This window comes from Capra hircus, unplaced genomic scaffold, assembly GCF_001704415.2.
Source record: "Capra hircus breed San Clemente unplaced genomic scaffold, ASM170441v1, whole genome shotgun sequence".
Taxonomy (NCBI): domain Eukaryota; kingdom Metazoa; phylum Chordata; class Mammalia; order Artiodactyla; family Bovidae; genus Capra; species Capra hircus.
Window position 1 is genome coordinate 133128 of NW_017189940.1, and position 19762 is coordinate 152889.

At 52.7% G+C, this 19762-nt stretch overlaps 1 protein-coding gene across 2 annotated transcripts in view; it reads left to right on the plus strand.

The window, feature by feature from the left end:
- Window positions 1–2674: 2674 nt before the first annotated feature.
- LONRF3 (LON peptidase N-terminal domain and ring finger 3) overlaps window positions 2675–19762 on the plus strand; it is a 39240-nt gene continuing 22152 nt past the window's right edge. Inside the window, exons 1-6 of one of the 2 annotated variants that reach the window (XM_018044943.1) lie at window positions 2675–3800; window positions 6543–6661; window positions 10153–10275; window positions 14370–14525; window positions 16707–16971; window positions 17720–17810. In XM_018044943.1, the coding sequence (XP_017900432.1) occupies window positions 2984–3800; window positions 6543–6661; window positions 10153–10275; window positions 14370–14525; window positions 16707–16971; window positions 17720–17810 (1571 nt within the window). In that variant the 5' untranslated portion in view covers window positions 2675–2983. The remainder of the gene's footprint in view (window positions 3801–6542; window positions 6662–10152; window positions 10276–14369; window positions 14526–16706; window positions 16972–17719; window positions 17811–19762) is intronic. The other variant, XM_018044942.1, reaches the window with a different exon arrangement.

Genomic DNA, 19762 nt, shown 5'->3' on the forward strand with positions numbered 1-19762 from the left:
GGGATGACAGAGGATGAGATGGCTGGATGGCATCACTGACTTGATGAATGTGAATCTGAGTGAACTCTGGGAGTTGGTGATGGACAGGGAGGCCTGGCGTACTGCGATTCATGGGGTCGCAAAGTCGGACATGACTGAGCAACTGAACTGAACTGAACTAGGTCATGAGGGTGGAGCCCTCATGAATGTGATTCGTGCACTTAGAAAAGACCTCACAGAGATCCTTGCCCTTTCCACCATGTGAAGTTATGGCAAAAAAACAACTGGCTTGAATCAGGATGATGATTCTTACCAGACAGTGGATCTGCCAGCACTTTGATCTTGGACTTCCCAGCCTCCAGAAATGCATTTCTCTATAAGAAATATCTTTTTTTGTTTGTAAACCACCCAGTCTATGACATTGTGTAATAGCCTGAACAAAGATGGACCCCACTGAATAACAGGGGAAACTGAAAAATAAAAGGAGCTCCCCTTAGACAGCAAGATAGGAGGAGCCCCAGCTTCTCCCCAACTGCCTGGCACAGCCCTCTCCTCTGCCTCCTGGCCAGTCCCCTGACTTCCCTAGCTTCAAAATCTGGCTCAAGCCTGACCTTGAAAAAGAGGACAGCCATCTAATTAACTGCCCTTCCACCAGTACTGCTGACTTCACCCCCTTGTCCAAGCCACCACCTCCTATAGCATCTGGACTAGTCTTTTGTACTTAATTAGTTGAGTTGAGTATCATGACATCTAGTCTTAGGATAGAAGGCACTCAAGGTTCAAGGGGAACTTGGTCATTAGGACCAAGATCTCTTGTGGGAGGACTGGCCCAAAGTCTCACATCAGTTCAGTTTAGTTCAGTCGCTCAGTCGTGTCCGACTCTTTGCGACCCCATGAATTGCAGCACGCCAGTCCTCCCTGTCCATCACCATCTCCTGGAGTTCACTCATACTCACGTCCATCGAGTCCGTGATGCCATCCAGCCATCTCATCCTCTGTCATCCCCTTCTCCTCCTGCCCCCAATCCCTCCCAGCATCAGAGTCTTTTCCAATGAGTCAACTCTTCGCATGAGGTGGCCAAAGTACTGGAGTTTCAGCTTTACATCAAGTTATGACAAAAAGCCAGGGCTGCTAGCCAAGTTTTCCTATGTGTGCTTTCTTGGCTATATCCTGAGTTCCTCGGTTTCTTTTCTGGGTCCCTTCCCCCTATGTGCCCGTGTCCCTTCTCCCCTTTGACCCTCTCCCCCTGTCTTGTCTTAGAGGGAGACTCTAAGGATTGCTGCAAAGTACCTGTTCTCTGGGACCTTGGGGTTGACTCAAGGGGAATTAAAGAGTGGAAACAGACATAGCCTGGATGGATACTGTGGTTCTTAGCTCCGCAACATAACCTGTCATTCTTGACATTGGTTCAGAAGCCAAAACGTTGCCTCTCAGAGTCTTAGATCACTTATCCAAGGTCATTCAGCTCAGAAACGGCCATAGCAGGAACCCATTGTAGATCCTCAGGCCTATGGGACAGCACTCTTCCCCAGGCACCGCTCCAGGCAATATCCAGGGCCCGTTGACTCCAGAGGCCCACTGAGCCAGAGGCAAGCCCAGACCCCTACCTCCCTGCTCAGAGCAGCGGACCCCGAGGGAAGTGCGTTATTCCTTTAAGTCTCTGAGCCTGTCTGCTTATTTGTGCTTTTGGCTCCCTTCCGAAGTGTGGGGGCGGGAGGGAGACACAGTGTGGGCGGTTCACTCTGGCCTTCTGGAAGTAAGCGGGGCACCCTCGACACAGTAAGCCAAGCACTTAGGCTGTGCTTAGCCCCCTGTCCCCGCCACCCCCACCCCACTGTGACTTGCCAGTGTCAAAACTCTCCGTTCTGGAGCAGCGGACCTGGAGGCAGCTGAGCCGGCTGCTGGAGCGCGCCGGGACTCGCAGACTTTCTCCTGAGCCGCGCTCTAGGTTCCTGTCTTCCCCTCGCGGTTCTCCCACGCCCCCAGAATACCCACTGACCCGGCAGCCCTTGTGCTTGCGGCCGCGCCCATCCGGCCAGTGGCCCCCAGGGCCTGGGCGCCGGCCGCCCGCCCAGGCGCAGGTTCCATCGCTGGAGGGGAGAGAGGTGAAGAAGCAGGGCGCGCTGGGGGCCTCTTCCCGATCCGGGCCGGCTAGTGCGTCTTCTCCGCTTGTTCTTTCCGCTCTGCGAGCGCAGCCAAAGTGCTGAGCCCGCTGGGCCGGCTGCTCGGAGTCACTCGCAGCACAGGAGACCAAGCGCCCTCGGATAACCACACTTACTACCTTTGGGGGATTCCCTGGGGAAGGTGGCCAGGGACCCCGCATGAGAGGAGCCGGGGCAGGGACCCAGGTGAAGGGCTGCCCCGAACACTCCCAAGGTGCTTCCTTTCGCAGACAGCCGCTGTCGCCCCTGGGAGCGCAAACCTCCTAAGTCCCTAAAGACCTGGAGGACTGTGCTTCTCGAGGTACCGGCCTCTGGAGCGGTGAGGGGGCAGTTAGTGAGCGGCTGGCAGAGGGGACCTGTTTGCTGACGGGTTTGGAGGTGGGATGGAATAGGGTTTGGAGACGGAGAAGCCCAAGAGTAGACATTGGTGCTTTTTTTTTTTTCCTTCTTCTTCACTTTTCCAAAAAGAAACCACATCGCGAGGGGAGAAATAAGACAGAGTGTAAACACAAACAACTGCAAAAAGAAGCCAAGAAAAGCGAAGCCAAAAGAAGCAAGCGCAACACTGTTACAAAACTGTCTGGTTTTGTAACAATCGCCCCGCCGCCGGCCAATGAGCGGCGAGGCGGCGCATCACGTGGTGCCGTTTTATATAACACTTTGCTGAGACAAGACAGTTATTAGGCGGCGCGGGGCGGCCGGCATGGAGCTTGCGGAGGCGCGGCAGGGACCGGCGCGCGGCAGAGCGGCGGCGGTGGCAGCCCCGATTCCCTCCAGCCGCCGCTTCCAGCTCCGCGTCCCCCGCCCCTAGACGCCTCTTCTCCACGCGTGTCCCTCTCCCCATGGATTCATTTCAGACTGGACAGATGCTGAGCTTGCCCGCCGAGCTCGGCAGCAACAACTTAGAGCTGGCGGAACCGGCGGCATCAGCGGCCCGCGGAGACACGGGCCCCCACCCGGAGGCGGCTGCAGAAGGCCCCGCACCTCTACCGACTCGGCCGCCGGAGCAGGAGCAGCCTCCGAGGGCCTCGACGCCGGAGTGCAAAGTCCTGCTCACGCAGGCCGACGCCCTGGCGTCTGGGGGGCGCCTCCGGGAAGCCCTGGAGGTGTACCGACAGCTCTCCGAGCGGCAGCAGTTGGTGGCCGAGCAGCTGGAGCAGCTGGTGCGCTGCCTGGCCGAGAACGTCCCGCAAGCCGAGGAGCCAGCGCCCGAGCCCCCAGACGGGAGCCGCGCTGGGAGCTGTGCGCTGGCGGCGGAAGAACCAGGGGCGGTGACAGCTGCCGAGGCCACCGAGGTGTGGGACGGCTTCAAGTGCCGGAAGTGCCATGGGTTTCTCTCAGACCCCGTGTCCTTGTCCTGCGGCCACACCTTTTGTAAACTGTGCCTGGAACGCGGGCGGGCAGCGGATCGGCGCTGTGCGCTCTGCGGCGTCAAACTCTCCGCTTTGATGGTGACCACCGGGCGGGCGCGCGGGACCCGGCGGGCTGGGCAGCAGGCGCCGCCGCCGCTGCGGGTCAACGTGGTGCTCAGCGGCCTCCTTGGCAAGTTGTTCCCGGGCCCGGCACGGGCGTCGCAACTCCGGCACGAGGGCAACCGGCTGTACCGCGAGCGCCAGGTGGAGGCGGCCCTGCTGAAGTACAACGAGGCAGTTAGGCTGGGTGAGCGCACCGTACCGCCGGGGCCGGGGCGGGCGGGGGCTGGAGCCCGGAGGGGAGCTGGGGGTGACTCCGGCGGAGGAGGGCGCGCAGACCGTGGGATGCACCGCGGCCGGAGTGGGGGCGGGGAACTCTGGAGTTCCCTCTCCGACTTTTTCTCTGTGTCTGCTCTTGTTCTGGGTCTCTGTATGTCTCCCTGCTCTTTGTCTTATGTCTCCTGTTAGCTCGTGTGTTCCTGCGTGTCTCGGTCCCTGCTTCTCTTTGTGTCACTCTGTTTCCTCTGTCTTTTCCTTTCTCTCCGCATCTTTGCCACTCTGGCTCTTGCTTGGTGTCACCGTCTCTGTTTCTCGGGCTCGCCTTCTCCTTCTCCCTCTGCGTGCCCCAGCCCCTCTTACACCTGCCCACACCTTGCAAACAGGGAGGTGAACTTCGCACCCTTCCCACTCGCGCGCCGGGGCCCCTGCGCTCCAGACCGCCGGGGATGTTCGGTCAGCGCCTGTGTCTGCCGCTCCCTCCCGGTCCGGGGCCGCCCTGCCGGCCGGGAGTTGTCCCTTCCGGGGCCGCGGCTCCCGGTGGGGTGGGTCCGGCATGGAATTAGGTCAGGAGAGCACTGGTTGCATAAGGGCCGCGAGCGGCCCGGGCCGGGCAGCCCCTCCTCCGCGCGGGCGGGCGGGATTGTGTAACGGCTGAGGTAACCGAAGTGGGCCACGCTCGCCTCGGAAACCATCCCGGGAGCGTGTGCGGGCGGGGGGGGGGGGGGCGGGCAGGAGCTCTCGCGCCCCGCTGCCCTGTGACTCATTGTCACCGCTTCCTATCACACGATCCTCGGCTGAAATAGATGCCCTCCCCGTCCCCCCTCCCGCGCCGCCTGCCCGCAGCCTGCGCCCTCGCTTCGAACCCTAGCCCTCCAGCCCAGAGGGCGACGGGCCGGGCGACGGCTCAGGGATCCCTGAGGACGCTGGACTGGCTGCCAAGGGGGCCGCCTCTTCCCAGCTTTTCCGTGCCGCCTGAGGACGGATGGGTGGGCTCTGCGGCCTCAAGGGCAACATGGGCAGCCCCGCGCCTCTGGCCGCACTAGGGCGCCTGAGTTCCCTCAGGGAACGACTACCCCCAACCCCCCACGTCTGGACCCAGGAAGTGGCCGCCCAGCGACAAGCGACGGGTATTGCCCAGCTCGGGCCGGCTGCCAGGAGCTCAGCGGTGGGGCGCGGTGTCTGGCGAGGCGTGCCAGGGAGAAGGCGACAGGGCTGGGCAGACAGGATTCTGGGATCCGAGGGTGCCCTGAGCCCTGCTTGGACGGTGGAGGAGGGGGTGGGCTGCAGTCTCCACGTGTTGAATCTTCACCCCAGCTTGCAACAGGTAGTGGGGGAGGGGGAAGAATGAAGGTGGACTGGGGAACACTCTCACCCCCCAACCCCCGACCCATGTGCCCAAGCAGAGCACCTTGTCCGCTGCCACCAGGCTGGCTTGTGCTGCAGGAAATGAACAGAGGAGGCTGTAAACTCTTAACTGATGGCTTAAGAGCAAGTAATGGGCACCCATGCAAACCCTCTGCACACCCCTGGGGGAAAACAACAACAAAGCCTGTTCCCACAGCAGAAGCTGGAGCCCAGTCTCTAGGGAAGAGCAGAACATTATGAAGGAGACAGGTAGAGCCTGCTGAAGCCAGGATCTCAAAGGAAGGTTCCATTCCTGATTGAACCTAGGTCTCCCGCACTGCGGGCGGATTCCTTACCAGCTGAGCCACAAAGGAAGCCCCAGCTGTCCCTTAAGAGCCCGGAAAGCCCTTTCCTTCCCTCTTCCTCCTCTGTCTTGGTTACTGTCATCACTTTCCCTGGGGGTTCATCCTTGGACCACTTAGGATCCAGGGTGAAAATGTGAAGACCTCTTCACCCTTCAAAGAGGAAAGGGGCCTCCCCAACAAAGAGTATCTTTGTGCTAAAAAGTGGCCAGTCTCTCTTTCTATTATTCTAAGTGCTATACTGTCCTTCAGAAAAAAAGGAACCTGTCTCTTACCCCAGATTCAAAGTCTGTCAAGGTAGCAATGACTCTGACCAGCTAGCTAGGCTTTGAGCAAATGCCTTCACCTCTCAAACTTGATTTTCCTTGAAGATTGGGTTGCTTGAACCAGGTGATCTCTAAAGACCTTTCCAGCCCTGGGTCTACCGATTTAGAGTATTGATGAGAGCTAACTTCACTTTATTCCCAGAAGCCTTGTTCCAGCCCATTCATATCTGCCCATCTGTAATGAGATGATGGAGCCTTGCAAATGCATTTCTGTTTTCTTAAGAGAAACTTCATATGTGTTGGGGTTTGTAGACAAAGATGTTGCTGATAAGACTAACTTGGACTTGTCTTCCTGGTGGCAAGAATGGGGATCACATCCAGCTACCACCTCTCCCTCTTCCCTGGCCTGTTTCCTTGTGGGCAATACCTCACTCAGAAGCTAGGCTGCCAGTTCCTAGCCACAGCCATGAAGCAGGGCGCCAGAATTTGCTCTGTGTTAGAAATGCTAATAATGCACTACTGACCCCACAGGCCCTCTAAGGAACTGCTTGAGAGAGAGGGGATAATGACTTCCTTACAGTTGGGAAAGCTCAGACCCAGAGTAGCTGGGGGTGTGGTAGGCAGGGCAATACAATACTAGGGCTGGAGATTAAGCTTACACTTTTGGGTCTCTACTAGAGAAGTCCTAGAAAACTTGCCATTTTGCTCAAGGTTTTTTTTTCCCTCTCATTTTGGCAGCTCCAAATGACCATTTGCTTTACAGCAACCGGTCTCAAATTTATTTCACCTTGGAGTCTCATGAGGACGCATTGCATGATGCCGAAATAGCATGTAAGCTCCGCCCCATGGGGTTTAAGGTGAGTGTGGGATGGGAAGGATGGGAAGGAATTGTACTGAGGACAGGAACTGGCAGGGAGGACTGCCACTGGGGATTTGGGGGGGAAGCGGTGGGTAAGGGCACTAGAGCTCACTCAGAGCATGGAAAAGGCTCTTCATAGGAGCTGGTGGGGGGAGTCCCTTGACAAAGGGTGACAAGAGAGCTGAGTTCTGTCCCAATTTGATCTTAAACTGATGACTTGCAAAGCAGCCTGGAATTTGTGATTCTTTAGAACTTGAACTTGGGAGCCAGACTGCCCGAGTTTCTGTCCTAGCCCTGCTACGTTACTAGCTGTGTGGCCTTGGCCAAATTACCTAACCTCCTTGTGCCTCATCTCCTCACCTATAAAATGAGGATATTCAAAGTATCTACTTAACAGGGGGAGACGACCTGTTGTGAGGACTACATGAGCTAATGCAGGCAGATACTTAGAACAATGCCTGGCATATAGCATTGTATGTATTTGCCAACATCATCATCATCACCATTATTTTCCCAGGACGCTAGAGAGAGGAGGGGAAGAGAAACATTGCGGTTTGGTTCTGCCATCTTAAGTCCTTAATGTAGTCAGTCAGCCTGCTGCTTTCCCTAAACATGTAGGTCACATGAGGATGTGGGGTGGGAGTGGGGAGGGGAGAAAGACAGGTTCAGCCTCTTTCAAGATGCCAGGATGCACAATGTCACTTCCTGCATCTCTGTCCAGCCTTCCTCAGGACTAGCCTTCAGCCACATGTCAATAGTTGGTTTAAAAGATTAGATTTGAGCCTGGATTCTATACCTGCAAGCTGAATGACCATAGGGAAGTCGCTTCACTCTCAGAACCCTAGGTGTCCTTGTTTGCAAAACATAGATCTTGCTCTCTGCCCTCATCACCTTGCAGGGGGCAGTGCTGGTTCCAGGCCAGCTTGACCAAGAGTCTGTTCTGTGAACCGTAACGTTGTAGTGCTCTCTACGCAGCCCCAGGATGCTGTCCTCTGAAACCCACTTCATCCAAGGCCAAATCCATAATCCCTTATCTGAATCCCATAGAGCTGGATATGTTCAGAATCCAGAATGTTTCCAGTTTCACTAAGACCAGGTATCAGCCCTGGACAGTGCCCCATAGTCAAACACAATAATATTTCTGCAGCATATTACATGAAAATTCATACTAAGTGGGAAGAAGACTATAACACATATCATTTTAGATCAAGATTTGCCACCTAATGACTTTTGATGTCAAGCTTATGAAAATGTTGGATTATCAGCCTTTTTTTTTTTTTTATTTGGGGAACTTCAGATAAAACACTGGGGAGCTGCATACTGAGGTCATTAATGTCAGAGTGAATCTCATACTCTTTCATGAGAAAGTTTTCATGAGTGATGATAGATTAATATATCCTCTTTCCCAAGGAACACATTTACGGTTTATTCAAACTCACCAATGTCTTAACCCAAAGGAACTTCACTGGGAGTATTTCAGGCCTTGTAGCAGTGCAGGCCAGTGAGCGACCTGGGGGTAAGAGGACATCTCTTGTGACTGTTTCTGCTCCCATTCTAAACCATATTGAGGCAGGGACCTCGATAGTGCAGTGGGAAACAGGGCTAAGTAAGCAGTGGACCATTTTGGATGAAATGGGAAAAGTGACTTCCCCAGTGAAGGAAGAGTTGGTGAAAATATTAAACAGAAGTTCACTTTCCCTAAGTGCTGGGTTAAGCAGAGAGGCACTGATGATAGAACTTTATGGACTTGGGAATTGAAAGAAGACTGGAACTGATGCCTCTGATTCAAAGCCACCTCACACCCCAGTTTATGGATTTCCCACCATTTCTGTATGAAACGCTCCTATGAGAGGTGTTCACTTCGTACATCCCTATTCCAGCCACCCAGCCAGGGCTGGAACTCTCCTGAAAGTATGACAACTGAGCTGGCTTCCCTGAGCAGGTGGAGTATATGGGTTGCTACTTGGTATGATTGGTCAGATCCCCAAAACTGCCAGTCTCCCAGCACTTAACACCCTCTAGCCACCTTGAAATGTCAGGCAGGCCTTTCTCCAGAGGGCCCCTGGCAAGCACTGCTGGGAGCATCCAGCTCCGGAAGGAGAGGGAGGGCACAATTCAGGGAGAGGCCCCCAAGAGGCTTGGAGCAGGGGCCACTGCTCAAGAAGGCAGATTCTGGCTGGCTCCTGTAAGCCAGGCCCAAGCCAGGAGGCACCAGGGCCCACAGAGGCATGTCCGAAGGGGAGGTCCATGTATTAGAGTGCCCAGCCGCCACAGCCTGGATTGTTGCCTTCCCTAAGTTAGACTTGGGGTCAGCGTGTAGGCAAAGGCCTGGGGAGCAGGCCACTAAGGGGCAGCCTCTAAGCCAAGCTGCCAGGCACAGAGAGAAGACAACCCTCTTCTCACTTCTCTTCTTTCTCCTCCATCTTCCCCAGGATGCTCCTCTCCTACCCCTTAAGGTTTCTCTCCCAGGGCAGTTTGATTTGGACCCTGAGAAACCCTAAAACTTCTTATACAATTTCAAGATGTGGTGAGGGAGCAGAAATGAGCTGAATCCACTGGAGCCAAAGCGTTTGTGCAGCCCCTGGTTAGCGTTCGGAAGGGCTTGGTGGGAAAGCTCCCAGTGCTAGTTCCAGATTTGCCACTAGCTGCCTTCAAGGTCTTAAAGAGGTCACATGCCTTGGCTCACTTGGGCCTCTTCTAATAAGTGATCACTGAGTGTGGGTGGTCACTCAGCCAGCAACATGGACTAGGTCTCTGCTTGACAGACTGGTTAACAGGAAGGCCCATCCAGGCAGGTCCTGAAAGCTGGTTAGTGTGACCTCGGATGGGAGTTCTTACTACATCTGATGCCTCCTCCAATACAGTGGTGGGGCAGGGGGTGGGGGGTGGTGGTAGTATGGCACAGCGGTTGTGAATCTGGTCTTCTATATCAGTCATTCCCAGGCTGTCAATCTGATTCCACAATTTTCCAGCCAGGTTACTTCAGGCAAGTCACTTCTCTGGGTCTCAGTTTTATTTTCCTGAAAATGGGCTTCAGAACAATTGCCTACACCAGCAGTCCCCAACCTATTTGGCACCAGGGACTGGTTTCATGGAAGACAAATTTTCCACAGATGTTGGGGGGTGTGGGGGGAAATGGTTTGGGAATGATTCAAGTGCATTACATTTATTATGCTGCCAGGAGAAGGAGCTCAGGCAGAAATGCGAGTGATGGGGAGCATCTGTAAATATGGATGAAGCTCTGCTTGCTCGCCTGCTGCTCACCTCCTAATGTGTGGCCCAGGTCCTAACAGGCCACAGACTGGTACTGGTACAGTGGCCTAGGGGTTGGACAGCCCTGGCTTACACAATAAGGCTGTGGATAAGATAGTCCTTTTAAAGCCCTCACATGACGGTAAACACCCAGGAAGTAATTTAGCTGATGTTATGAATGATAGCAATGTTAAGAGGTGGAGAAGAATGGGACTGAATGCTCATGTTTTCTTCCAGGCACACTTCAGAAAAGCGCAAGCCTTAGCCACCCTTGGCAAGGTGGAGGAAGCACTAAGAGAGTTTCTATATTGTGTGTCCCTCGATGGAAGGAACAAAAGAGCAAGAGCTGAAGCCCAAAGGGTGAGTTGAGATGACGTCAGGTCCAGCTGCCCAATGGGCTTCCAGCCCTCTGTCCTCTCCAGGGCAGGGAATGAGGGAACTGCCTTCCCTAGAGTTGGGGGTCCAGAGTGGATGGTTTCCTGGGTTGAGGGGACAGGAGCAAGACACATGCCAGTTGATGACCCAGAAACACCATCCTTTTGGCATGTACAATCAGATTGAGCAGTTCCTACATTTCTGTAGGAGCCTATGAGGAATGTGTTTGCCTCTTTGACTCAGAATACAAACAAACAAACAAAAAAAACCCAAATAAGTTAACATGGAGATGGAGGCCCACAGAGGAGACTGGCTGTTGGCCAGAGATCCCGGGTGTGAGGCAGTTTTAGAACTTTCCTTGGGCTGAGTCACAGCTTCACCAGCCACACAGGGTGGCCAGCTCCTCACAAGGGGTGTTGGGTCCCATCTGCCTTGCCATATGCAGAACTCCAACCTTCAGCTTCTTTGCTAGAAATGAAACACATATGTGATATAAGTTGGGGACCATGACAGTATAATCCAGTCATCCCAATTCTTGAGTCTCTGGAGGATGTGGTTGTTATTTTTTTTTTAACTGCATGAGATACTGGGCACATTAGTGAATGCTCAAGCATCCTCAATTCGTAGACTTTGTTGCTTATTGTTCTGCAGTGTGCTCTCTCAGTGTCTGGCTCGTTGGCCTGGAAATGGGATGCTGACAGTCAGCGGGAACCTCTGCTATGCTTGTGCCCCAGCCCCTGTTCACCACTGCTCCCCAGGTGCCTCTGTCCCAGGGTGCTTTGGCAGAGCAGTGGATGAAGGAAGGGAGCAAGAGACAGGAGTGGTTTCTGAAGGCTCCAGAAAGGAATCTTCAGCAAAATCATTGAACTAGGGGCAGATGAGCACTGGAGGTTCTGGGAAGTTACTTTGGGCTGGTTAGTAGGAGCTAACCAGCTGGTGGCTGGTGACAGAGAATTGCTCCAAGCTGTGGACCCTTCCCCAAATCTTAACTGTAGTCCACAGTATGAGTAATAATAGTAATAATGGCAAACATTTATTGAGCATTTCTTGTGCACCGAGCACTGTTCTGTGGACTTTATGGGGAAGCTATAATTAAATCCCCACAACGTCCCTATGAGAGTAGGTACTATCATTTATCCCTATGTTACAGATGAAACAGATGAGGAAGCTGAGGTTTGGTGCCTTTCCTGAGGTCATGAACCTAATGATCGGTGGAAGAGCAACCAAACCCAACTCCCCCTGCTTCCAGAGTCTGCCTTGTGAGCTGCTCCACTATCCTACTGGCCTGGGAGGCTGAGTCAGGAGTCTCAGCACCCACTGCTGAGACTGGGGGAGAGGAGCAGTGGGGTTATCCAGCTCTGGGACGTATGCACAAAAGTGGTTAGAAGAACAGTGTGGGCAAAGGCCAACAGAGGCAGGTGTGGAGCTGGGAGAGAGTGATTTCTTTACTCTCATTTGTCCATTTCCCAGTTGGCCTGAGAGGCTCTTGGTGTCATCATTTGGGTTGATCCTATTTCCCACCCACTTTATAGACCACCTAGTATCATTTCCCAGGTGGCTGAGTGGTAAAGAATCCGCCTGCCAATGCAGGAGATGCAGGTTCGATCCCTGGGTTGGGAAGATCCCCTGGAGGAGAAAATGACAACCCACTCCAGTATTCTTGCCTGGGGAATCCTATGGACAGAGGAGCCTGACAGGCTACAGCCCATGGGATCAAGAAGAGTTGGACACGACTGAAACGACTTAGCATGTAAGCATGCATGCAGTGTCATTTCCACAGCTGCCTTAATGGGATGGGGCAAGAACTGTGCTAAGCTCTGGAGACCCAAAGAGGCATAAGCCACAGTCTCAGGCCTCCAGGACCTTATACTCTTGCACTGGTTCTATAATATAATATAAATGCCAGATAATACAATCGAACATTTGCCTGTGATGAGTGTTCCAGAGTTCTGAAGCTAGGGTGAGAATTTAGAGGCGAATTTTGATGGAGTGAGGTGAGGACATGGCACTTAATTAAGAACGCTGAGGACCCTCTGTGCTTGTTTGCTGGATTGTTCCCCTTTCCAGGGATAAAGATGTGACAGAGATGGTCCAGGTTCACTTGGCATGACTTAGCTGCCTTTGTCACTTACAGGCCTGGATTTCTTTTCAATGTTTGTCTTTACCTCAGATTCTTTTTGGACTTCTTGACCCACCTGGGCCTTTCCAAGGCTGATGCGGAAGTGAAATTGACTTCCATTCGTATGTGGAATGCTCATTTTCACTGAGAGTTGACCCCCAACTTTTGTTTTCCAAAGCCACTGGGAAGGCCTTCAGTGAGGTCTTAGGTTGCGGAGGAGGAAGCTCAGTGCTGCTGTTCCTTTGCCTAGTTTCCTCTAAGCTTCCCTCTCTGCCTCTCTTCCCCTCCCACCACACTCTGTGCTCGCATCCTTGTACCTGGGGGTGCCCTATGGCTTGCTACGTCTCTCTGCGGGAGAATTCCAGGGGGAGCCCTTCAGAGGTGGTTCCCAGTGGGTCACTCAGAGGCCCCTGAGAGCCAAGTTTGGCTCCAGCAAAGGAGGAGTCTCTGAAAGTTGGCATTTACAGCCCTGGTCAGTGTGAGAACCTCCCGTCTCATTCCTGTACCAACTTAGAACTGGAAGGAAACAGAGACATCTGTCATCTGGGGGCTTTGGGCCTGAACCCTAGGCCTCTCTCTGGGCCCTAGGATGGCTGGTGTCTTAACTCAGTTTCATCCAGTGTGATGAGTATTTATTGGACATCAGTCATGTGCCCACCAGAAACTGAGCATCTGTAGAGAGCAAGACTTACATTGGCGATGCAGTTTGAGGCTAACACCAGACTGGGGAGGGTAGGGCACTATCTTCTGGTGCAGTTGAGAACACGGAAGGATGGGAGAGATCAGGGAGACTGGAGGAAGAGAAGAAGGGAGCCCTGGAGCTGAGCCTTGAAGGATGAGCAGGGCTTGGCCACGTGGAAAGTGCTGACATCAGAAGAAACATCGTGAAGGAACTGCTGGGGCCCAGTAAGGAAAGAAATCAAACTGGAGAGAGTTTGATCCCAGTTTTGGTCAGATTCCCCTGATCAGTTAATACCCTGTTACCTAGAGGAAGGGGTGGGGCTCCCTTTAGTTGGTCTCAGCAGAAAGCATGTGAATATGTTTTAGAAGCAAGTGACCTGCCTTCCTGGGTTATGTGTTACATACAAAAATACCTATGTATACAGATAATTGGCACTTTCACAGGAGAGAACTGAAGCAAGGATGCAGGCGGTTGATGGGGCAGCCTCCACCAGATCACGTATCTTTGACTCCCTTCTGAATCTTGTATCTGCCCCACCCTCATCCCCAGCTTACTCAGTTGCAGAGGAAGCCAACCATAGACTAGAACCAGCCTGCCATCCCCCACCTCCACCCCAATCATTGAAGTGACTTGACATTCTCTGGAAAGTGAAGGCTAGAAAGTAGGAAGAAAGGCTGGGAGAAGAGGGAGGAAGACTCGGCTCTGCTTTTACTAACACATCACTGCCGAAGAGATTCATGATCCAGGGCTGGTGGTCGGGGAGCAGAGGCAAAACAGGCAGACGGGGAGGGGCAACATACAGAGGAACCTTGGTGACATTTGTTGCCTTCTACCCAGGGGGGCATCTCAGACACGACTCCAGGTCCCCCAGCTGATGTTGGTCTCCTGCCTTCTCCTCGGCCTCTTTCCTCCTAGACAGGTTTTGAAATCCCCCTGTAGATCTTTCTGCGGAAGGGTAGCAGAGGAGTGGTGGTAACTGGGAGACAAAGGCAGATCTGTAGTGCCTTTTCCAAATTCAGATTCCTGGCCACACTTCAGACCCAGGGGAGCCAGGCATGGGAACTTGGAACCTGGAAGTCTCATAAGCTTCCCAGGTGATTCTGATGAGCTGAAGGAGGATCCCTGCCCCACTGTGTTGGGGTCTTTGGTCCAAGTCTTCCTCCCTGGGGTTTGGCCCCACAAGCTGTACCCTTTGTCCCTTCCTGCCCTCCCACCCCTGCCCTTCACCCGAGCACCTGTAGAAACTTAAGTAGTGAAGTCTTCTGTTTTATGTCCCAGCTTCTCCTTAGTTTCTTTACACCATCATTCCCGGGGGCCTCTCAGGAACATTCTCCCGATATACTGAAGCTGTTGGCACCTCACCCTAGATTAAAGGAACACGTAGAGTCATTGGCTACTGAAGGCACCAGCCATAATCTACCAAAGTTGTCACAGGTAAAACTCCACTCACCCAGCTCGCTCCTGACGCTTCGTTTGGCTGTTTTGTGGGCAAACATGGAGAGTGAGCCCTCACCCTCCTACTTTGTTTGGTTCCCAAGAAAGAAGAAATGGAGTTGCTAGTGGCTGTCTTCTTTGCTGAAAGGCTATTTAAAGATAAAACTAGATTTCAGGCAGGGGCCCAGGTTGATGATTTATTATGTTCAATTTTCAATTCTTGATCAGGTCCAGTTGAGAGAGGTGACAGAACTAGAAAGGCCCACTTCCCCAGGAGCCATTCAGTTGGGGTGAGCTTAGGGGCAGAGCCTGGGAAGAGGGCCTGACAGCCCCTCCTTTCCTGCTTTTTGTTTGTTCAAGCTGATGGTCTTTGAGTACCAGCTGAGTTCCTTGTGCAAAGACATCTCCATTTGATCGCCAAGTGGAGGTCATTTCATATTCCTGCACCTGTCTTACACATAAGTAGACTTCCAGCACATATGTGGAGCCAGGGAGAGGGAAGCAACTTAGGAAGTGTTAACTTTCTGGGATTTGAGTTTTTGAAAACCATGGTCTCCAGGCCCCAACTTTCCAAGCAGAGGGCAAGTGGGCAGAAGCTGGGGCTCCGAAGCACAGATGTGTGGACAGAGGTGAGTTCTGAAGATCTAGGCCACTCAAAGCATCTGCCTGCTTGCTATCCATGCCCGTGTCCTCCCCTGTGTGTGAGCCCTAGGGTCTCCATGGCTTCTGGGATCTCTGACAGGTGAAAATCTTATATTTCCCTGACTTCTTTCCCTGCTCTGGAGAATGAACAAAATGCAGGTGTTCCTGACTCAAAAAGGCTGGGGGGTGGTGGTGATGGGCAGAGCTTAGAGTATATCCTGAAATCAAAGCAGTACTACGTGCTAAGTCACTTCAGTCGTATCCAACTCTTTGTGACCCTATGGACTGTGGCCAGCCAGTCTCCTCTGTCCATGGGATTCTCTGGGCAAGAATACTGGCGTGGGTTTCCATGCCCTCCTCCTGGGGATCTTCCAGACCCAGGGATCGAACCCGCATCTCTTATGTCTCCTGCATTGGCAGGCAAGCTCTTTACCGCTAGCACCACCTGCATTTCAATACTTCTTTGAGATCATTATTACAGGATTGAGGACCATAATACTGAACCCAAGTGCCTGGAGTGACTTCTAATTGCAGCCCAATCAGAAATGAAGAAAAAAAAAGCACCCCTGGCTTTCTTGTATGAGGAAGCTGAGGAGTAGGGACTAGGTTTCTACCCAAACTTTGCCTTGCAAAGCACTGTACTGTGTAGACTCTGCCGAGGGCTCATGGAAAGCTGAGGATGCAGCAGTGCCATAGTGCTGGTAAAACCCTGAACTCCCCGGGTTAGAGACTCAGAAAAGCCTTTTCCTCCTCACCTCATCATTTTCTCCTAGCTGTGCGCTCCCCATTTTTCATCTATCAGGTGTTTTGTTTTGTTTTTTGGTTGGAGTTGGAGGGAACACAACAACCTGAGCATTTTGACCCATGCACTTTGAATGTAGAGTAGAGAGGGGTTCTCCAGGGAAACCTGCATAAACACTTTGTCATTGGATTTCTTTTTCTAGATCTCTCTCCTGGACAAAAATTCTTGAAAAGGCTAGAGACGTTATTGATCATTTTGCCAGATGATCTTGTCTCTTTTTCAGACTTTTTGCCCAAAATCTAGTGAAAGGATTCATTTGTTCCTAGTTCCTTTGACCAGTATAACATAGCTCTGGAGCGTGAGGGCACTCAGCAGGCCTGTGAGCACACCTGCACCAGAACATTCCCGAAAGTTCTTTGGAAGCTGGGTGTGGGACTGGAGGATGGCTGGGAATGGCAGTGAGGGTGAGAGGAAGGGCCAAGTGGCAGGATCTACCCTCACTGCACTGCATGCCTTGGTGTCCCTCAGGTGGTGACTGGGGTCTGACTGGAGAGGAGCAGAGACCGGCGCTGCACTTGGCATCTTGCCTTCACTGCTGCCCAAGGACTGTCTCCCTGCATGCCTTACTCTGCCCCAGCTGGGCCTTCTGTGCCTTATGACTGCCGCCCAGTTAAGCTACCTGTCCTCTAGATGGTCAGGACTGGGCAGTGTTTTCTCCTCGTCCCTTCTGGAGACAATTATCAGAGGACGATGTTGGGCCCCAGTAGATTCTGATGTTTGGCTCTCTCTTCCTCCAGGAAACGCCCGAGCGCCCACATTGTTCCAGTCAGGAGGGGGCAGCAGCCAGGGGCCAGGGGGGCAGCCTGATGGACCTGGCCACAGTGACAGGGGATGGGCCACAGGACCATACGGAAGACTCGGCTGGAGCGGAGGAGGAGAAGGGGGTCGCTGCCTCTTCCCAAGCTGCCTCCAGTAAGACTGGCAAATGCCAGGAGAAGAAAAGGAAGCACTGCCAAATTGAACCCCAAGACCCAGAGAGGCCTAAGAAAGCATCTAAGCCAGGTGCAGACTCTACCCAGGGAGTTGGGGGCTTGGAGGGGAGCCCGGGCTCAGCAGTGTGTGGAGGCTTCTCCCCTCCACACAACGGCTCCTCTGCTCTGCCACTTCTAGGGTGGCTGTGGGTTTCTGTGAGAGCCAGCAGTTCCTAGCATCCTGCTGGTGCCCCATATGAATTCTAAGGGAAAGCCAGGGCTTATGGGCCAGCACAGTGTCAAGTAATGACATCTCACGCCCTTGATGGTGTCACTTCCTTCCAGGCCAGCCTCTCTGCACCCCCTTCCCCATTCCGGGGAAGTCGGACCCGGGCAGCTCCATCAGGCCTCATCCTGCTTGTTCCCAGTCGTGTCCCCGTAGGTAGGCATCTGAGAAGCAGCAGCTGCAGCTTGGCATCTTTCCAAGAGTGGCTGCCAGCGCCAAGATTCAGTGTCAGCTATAGGCCTGGCGCAGTCCGTGGAGTCGTTGCAGCTGTTTGTCAAGAGTGAGGTGCCTGTTCCATTTGAATTAAGCGCCCCCCCAGGGCTCTCAGACAATCCCTGACCTACACGTTTCTTTCTTTGGGGCTGCTGGAAGCCTCCACGTGCCTGTATCAGGGTACCCCATTTTCAGTGTCTCACTTGGCCACTAAATCAATTCTCGGGGAGGTGATGAGAGTGGCTGACTGAAAAAAAATAATTGGGTTCTTTGGCCTTAGAAGTGCTGTCTTGTGACACCAAGGTTGGTTCCCCTCTGACTTCTGCTCTCTACATCACAGATCCTTCCACTGACCCCCGGGCCAAGCCTGCGCTCAGTGTCCCACTGGCATCTTTTGACGCCTCTGACCTTGAATGCTCCCTCTGTATGAGGTATGTGAGGTGTCCTGTCGCTTACTGCCTGAGAGGTCTTCCCCTCTGGTGTCTGCACCTCTCTGCTAGTGACCTATGGCTTGGTTGGTTAGCACAGAAAAACACGGTTCTAACAAAATGGAAGTCACGTTGACTGTCACACGGGTGAGCTCGTGTCCCTTGTTTGCGGATCACATGCCCCGCACTCCTGCCTTGGGAATACCTAAAGAGCAGGAAGGAAACTGTCTACTCAGAGGTCAAACTGACGGTCCACAGGCTGGATGTCTTTTGTTCAGCCCTCATGGGATTTGGGGGGTTGTTGTTAAGGTGGATGTTTAGAGACAGGACACTCACTCTAGTTGGTCATGGCCCCCCTCCCTCAGCCACTGCCTTCCTCTCACATTTGCATCACTTTCCTGGCCTCTAAGTTTGGGACCCTGGAACTGATTTCTACTGGCTACTAGATCAAGATCTCAAAGCGTGAGTGCCAGTGTCAGCCTCACAGGCCTGTTCTCTGGAAGCCAAAGAGGGGGCTGGACTCACTTTTTGTCTACCTGCCTGCGCAGTAGTCAGTAGTGGGCATGTACGACTCGGCTAAGAGTCTCTCCTCCACCCACTGCTACATTGTCTCTACTTTCTCAGACCTCTGGAGACACATGCCCCCCCTGCCCCCACCCCACAACATATACAAATAGGAAACGGCTGCAGTAGTGGTCTGCAAAAACAAATGACTTTCACTTGTTTCATTTCACAACCCTGGCTTTGTGGCTAAGAGGAGGTCTCCAAAAACAGATGGCCTGGGTTTCCACCCAGGCTGTGCCACTTACTGGCTGTTTGACCTGGAGCAAGTGACTTTCTCCAGCACTGTTTTCTCATCAGTAAAACAGAGAACAGTGGTACCTATTCTATGGTGGTGTTATGATTAATTGAGAAAATCTATTTGAGACACTTAGAATAGTGCCTGACATATAGTAAGTACTCAATAAATGTTAACTTTTTTTCCTAGACCAGAGGTTCTTTAGCTTTAGGTCCATTGACCCCTGAGGGGGTTCTGTGTATGGATTCGAGTAGATCTAGGGATTCCCTGATGTTATATGTAAAAGTATCTGTCTGTGTAAGAGAGAGAGAGAGAGTGTTTTCCAGGACTAGGTCCACAGCTTTCAGTAGATTCTCAAATGTGCCTTCCCCTTGGCAAAAGAGCTTTAAAAGGAGGCTGAGATATTTGCACAAAAGTTGTTAAGATGACTGAACCAAGACAAGAGAGGTCAAGAAAAATCTTTTGGTCCATCACACAGATGGATGCAGCCAATGGAGGCCCCTCAGATGTCTTCTTGCCCTTTACAAGCACATATGCCTTCCATGTCAATCCCAGGCATTTGTCATTGCTCAAAGTGACTTTTCTTGTCCTCTGAATAAAAATGAGTAAGGCAGCTGTTACCTGAACACATACTTTTTCTTTCTCTCTCTCTCAAAAAAAGAGAATTGTCAGATTTGCTTGTAAGCTCAGACAGATTTGATAAGGAACATAGCAGCACTTGAAACAAGCCCTGCATATATTGTCAGAGTTCTAGGTGAAGTGGGTGAGGGTGGGACCAGCTGTATAACCCGGTCCCTTGTGCCCCCTCCCCATCACAATGATGTAGCAGGTGGGTCAAGCCAGAGCCAAGGTGAGACAGACAAGCTCTGCTTTCCAAGCTGAGGTGTGGGCCCCCACAGGTAATGCCATTATGGTGCTCAGCCAGCGATGAGAGCCAGGGTCTTTCAGATGTCAGACTTTGATAGACTTGATTCAGCTTATCCTCCTGCACACGCCTCCCGACATCCCGGGGATGCAAAATCAAACATGCAGACTCATCCTGTTTGTGTTTTCCCTGAGGGCTAAGAATTCTGAGGTTGAAGTTCTTTTGTTCCCTTTCGTCTGCTTTCTCCCTTTCATCTTGTTTGTCCCTGATCTCAACAGGGGGCTTCAGAGA